Source organism: Chenopodium album, chromosome 22, assembly GCF_948465745.1.
Source record: "Chenopodium album chromosome 22, dcCheAlbu1.1, whole genome shotgun sequence".
NCBI lineage: Eukaryota > Viridiplantae > Streptophyta > Magnoliopsida > Caryophyllales > Amaranthaceae > Chenopodium > Chenopodium album.
In genome coordinates, this window is record NC_137855.1 from 40,696,890 (window position 1) to 40,701,666 (window position 4,777).

The 4,777-nt window shown below is 38.1% G+C and overlaps 1 protein-coding gene across 1 annotated transcript; it reads left to right on the top strand.

The window, feature by feature from the left end:
* Positions 1–646: 646 nt before the first annotated feature.
* LOC145603726 (heat shock cognate protein 80) lies at positions 647–4,264 on the top strand. Its single transcript, XM_081659694.1, has 3 exons — positions 647–861; positions 1,926–2,067; positions 2,189–4,264. Exons 1-3 carry the CDS (start codon positions 739–741, stop codon positions 4,015–4,017), a joined length of 2,094 nt encoding a protein of 697 aa, XP_081515820.1. The 5' UTR covers positions 647–738; the 3' UTR covers positions 4,018–4,264.
* The last annotated feature ends 513 nt before the right edge of the window (positions 4,265–4,777 follow it).

Genomic DNA, 4,777 nt, shown 5'->3' on the forward strand with positions numbered 1-4,777 from the left:
TGGTTCTATTTACAATTCCTGTCTTTTGAGACACCAAATGTTTCTCAATAAGAGAAACTGGAACTCACCCGTTTAAAAATACCTAACAAACACTTGTTAGGGCCTGTTCTGATTTACTAAATCAAGTTTAACTGAATTGAATTGAACTAAATAATTTATGAGAGAAGGAAATTTAGATAAGAACTGAACTAAATTGAATTTAACTTATTGGAACTGAACTGAATAAACTGAAAATAAGCTGAGGAGGACAGACCCTTATTGTCATTGGTAAGTAGTGTAATGACTGTAATCATAGATACAGACAACCTCATCGTGATAGTTGATTTCATAAAAAATGAGAAAGGTTGAACTTGAACTACCTATGAAGCAACCTCATCCCCAATTGCATCAATCATTTGTTCAATTTGTTTTTTTTTTTTTTTTTTTCTTTTTCAATTTCCACTTTTTTTTTCCCCCTTTATTTAATAATCAGAAAAATATCCCAACCATCACCTTCTTTCCATCACATCAACCCCCTTAAAGAAAAAGCAAAAGGAAAAAAAAAAAGAAAAAAGAAATTCCGCTCCGAGATTTCCTAAGCTTCACGTTCAAATAGAAGGATCTAGAAACCCTAATACATCACCCTATAAAACTAACTGAGTCTCCATTCTTATTCCGCCTCCTACTCCTTAAACCCTAACTTCTCATTTTCTCTCTCTTCATTTCAAATTCGATCTCGAGGTCAGAGAAATCTCTTCAATGGCGGAAGCTGAGACGTTTGCCTTCCAAGCTGAAATCAACCAGCTTCTTAGTCTCATCATCAACACTTTCTATAGTAACAAGGAGATCTTTCTTCGTGAACTTATCAGTAACTCTTCCGATGTATGATTCCTATTTTCTCTCCATTTCTTTACTCTTTTTCTGTTGATTTAATTCTTATTTTTACGGTTTTTTGATTCGTGATTTATAGTATGTGCTGTTGATTTTGGATTGTTGTGTTTTTCGATCTTGAATTAGGTTTTGTTGTTGATGTATGATGCTGTTTTATTTGATTTAGGAGTTGAATTTTCGCTGTTGATTTTGCTTTTATGCGTTTATATTGCGAGAATTTGTTGATGTTTGTCAATGTTTGACCTCATCTAGTATTGATCTAGATCATCTGTAATCGATGAATTGAAATGTGAACTTTCATTAATTTCAGTTCATGTGTTTTGATGCTTTTTTCGATCCGTGTCTATGTTGATGTAATTAAGTGATTGCGCTCAACGGCTTCAATTTGGTTGAATTTTGTATAATTCTATGAATTATTAAGTAATTGTACGCAAATATGATTATCTAAATTCAATTGTGGCTTAATAATCTAAGATTTGGATTTATTGTAGCAGTAAAGATTTAGAGAATGTCGTGATATAGCTTGATTTAGATTTTTTTGAGGCAATTGACTGATCTGATCTTGTTTGGATTGCCTTTTATTGTTGTTCTGATTGCATTGTATTTGTTCTGATTGTCTTTTGTTGTTCTGATTGTATTGTGTTAACATTCATGAGTGCAGTTCATGATATATGATTGCCTGGAGCTTTCTTATATGACATCATGTCTCTTGCGAAAATTTGGTTATTATTACCTTAATTATCTTGTTTCTAGCGTTGATTGCTTATTCAATCACACTATGTATTGCTCTGGTTATGCTTCGTGAACCACTTGTGATTGTGAGTGATGGTTAATTGTTTTTGTTAGGCTGAGAATACTTTTTTCTAGCTGTCTTGAGTGAAGTTTAATTTGATTTTTGCAGCATATTGAGTGATTGTTATTTAATTTATTTATTAAATTGGTCCTTTCCCACTTAGACGGTCTAAATTTTGTCAAAGCGAATGTCATTTGCACTGTGCACTAAACTCGATGGTTCAGAATATAAATCTAACTTTTTTTTGTTAACATCTCTTCAGGCTTTGGATAAGATCCGTTTTGAGAGCTTGACAGACAAAAGTAAGCTCGATGGACAGCCAGAACTCTTTATTCACATCGTCCCAGACAAGGCTAACAACTCCCTGTCAATTATTGACAGTGGTATTGGAATGACCAAGGCTGGTGAGTTTTAATCAATCATATTAACTACTTTTTACTTGTATATTTATGATGTTGTCTTTCTTACTTTCTAGTTTTTTGTGTTTCACCTACTGTTTTGCTGATTGTGTGTTTTTGTCTGTAGACTTGGTGAACAACCTCGGTACCATTGCCAGGTCTGGAACCAAGGAGTTCATGGAAGCTTTGGCAGCTGGAGCTGATGTGAGTATGATTGGTCAGTTTGGTGTTGGGTTCTACTCTGCATACCTTGTTGCCGAGAAGGTTATCGTCACAACAAAGCACAATGATGACGAACAGTACGTGTGGGAGTCCCAAGCTGGTGGTTCCTTCACAGTGACCAGGGACACAACTGGTGAGCCCCTTGGCAGGGGTACTAAAATCACTCTCTACCTTAAGGAGGACCAACAAGAGTACCTTGAAGAGCGTCGCCTCAAGGATCTAATCAAGAAGCACTCTGAGTTCATCAGCTATCCCATTTCTCTCTGGATTGAGAAGACCATTGAGAAGGAGATTTCTGATGACGAGGATGAAGAGGAAAAGAAAGATGAGGAAGGCAAAGTAGAGGATGTTGATGAGGAAAAAGAGAAAGAAGAGAAGAAGAAAAAGAAGATCAAGGAGGTCTCCCATGAATGGTCAGTTGTTAACAAGCAAAAGCCCATCTGGATGAGGAAGCCAGAGGAGATTACAAAGGAGGAGTACGCTGCTTTTTACAAGAGTCTTACCAATGACTGGGAAGAGCACTTGGCAGTGAAGCACTTCTCCGTTGAGGGTCAGCTAGAATTCAAGGCTGTCCTCTTTGTGCCCAAGAGAGCACCCTTTGATCTCTTTGACACAAAGAAGAAGCCAAACAACATCAAGCTCTATGTTCGCCGTGTCTTCATCATGGACAACTGTGAAGATTTGATCCCTGAGTACCTTAGCTTTGTGAAGGGTATTGTTGATTCCGAGGATCTTCCTCTTAACATCTCCAGGGAGATGTTACAGCAGAACAAGATCTTGAAGGTCATCAGGAAGAATCTTGTCAAGAAGTGTGTTGAGCTATTCTTTGAGATTGCTGAGAACAAGGAAGACTACAACAAGTTCTACGAGGCCTTCTCCAAGAACTTAAAACTTGGTATCCACGAGGACTCTACCAACAGAACTAAGTTTGCTGAATTGCTGAGATACCACTCAACCAAGAGTGGTGAGGAGATGACCAGCCTTAAGGACTATGTTACCAGAATGAAGGAGGGCCAGAACGAGATTTACTACATCACTGGTGAGAGCAAGAAGGCTGTTGAGAACTCTCCATTCCTTGAGAAGCTGAAGAAGAAGGGCTATGAAGTCCTTTACATGGTTGATGCTATCGACGAGTATGCAGTTGGTCAGCTTAAGGAGTTTGAGGGAAAGAAGTTGGTCTCTGCCACCAAGGAGGGTCTTAAGCTCGATGAGAGCGAGGATGAGAAGAAGAAAAGTGAGGAACAAAAGGAGAAGTTTGAGGGTCTGTGCAAGGTCATCAAGGATGTTCTTGGAGACAAGGTTGAGAAGGTTATCGTCTCTGACCGTGTTGTTGACTCTCCCTGCTGTTTGGTCACTGGTGAATACGGCTGGTCTGCTAACATGGAGAGGATCATGAAGGCCCAAGCACTTAGGGACTCTAGCATGGCTGGTTACATGTCATCCAAGAAGACCATGGAGATCAACCCTGAGAACCCAATCATGGAAGAGCTCAGGAAGAGGGCTGATGCTGACAAAAACGACAAGTCTGTTAAGGACTTGGTTCTCCTCCTATTCGAGACTGCCTTGTTGACTTCTGGGTTCAGCCTTGATGAGCCAAACACCTTCGGGAACCGCATCCACAGAATGCTGAAGCTTGGTCTGAGCATTGATGATGATGCTGGAGAAGCTGATGTTGACATGCCAGCACTTGAGGAAGTCGATACTGAAGGATCCAAGATGGAGGAAGTCGACTAAGCTTGATGGTTTCTAGCTTTATTTGATTTACTGGGTAGTAGTAGTAGCTATTATTAGTTTCTTTCCGTCTTTTTAATACTCTTTATCATTTTGCCCCTGCTTAATGTGAGTAGTCTCTTTTGAGTTTTGAACTATGGGAATTTTTTTTGGGTGGTAGCTGCCATGTTTTGCTCGGGGCCTTTTGTTTAGATTTGAACGGAAGACAAGTGATTAGCACAGTTAAATGAATCTATATATTTTGCGTAAATCTGAGTTTGCATTCTCTCTAATTATTTTTACAGATTCTTCTGTTAATTGAACTTAGGATATGCGATAACTATGTTCTTTTGATAACTTATTATGCAGGTTTGTCAATACTTGTAAGCATGTTGGACCTGTTTTACAGGTCATTATTAGTGTGCTTAATTATCTGTATGCTTTTGCTATTTATACTTTAGTGGTTATAAGCAGATAGTCAATACTGTAGAAACTAAGTGCAGATTTACCAAAGTCTTGCTATTCTGGATGATAAATGTGTAAACTTGGTTATCTTTGCTTAGAAGTATATTATTAAGCTTTGATCTCAGAACAAGTCAAATGGAAGACAAGTGATTAGCACAGTAATGTATGCATTTCGTGTAAACTTGTGTTTGTCTTCTCTGTTTATCGTTACAGTCTTACAGAAACTTCTGTTACTTGAACAGGGAATATGTATGAAATAAGATAGCAATTAAGGGTCTGTTCTCTTACGCTGAAATTCAATTCAGTTCAGCTCAATTCA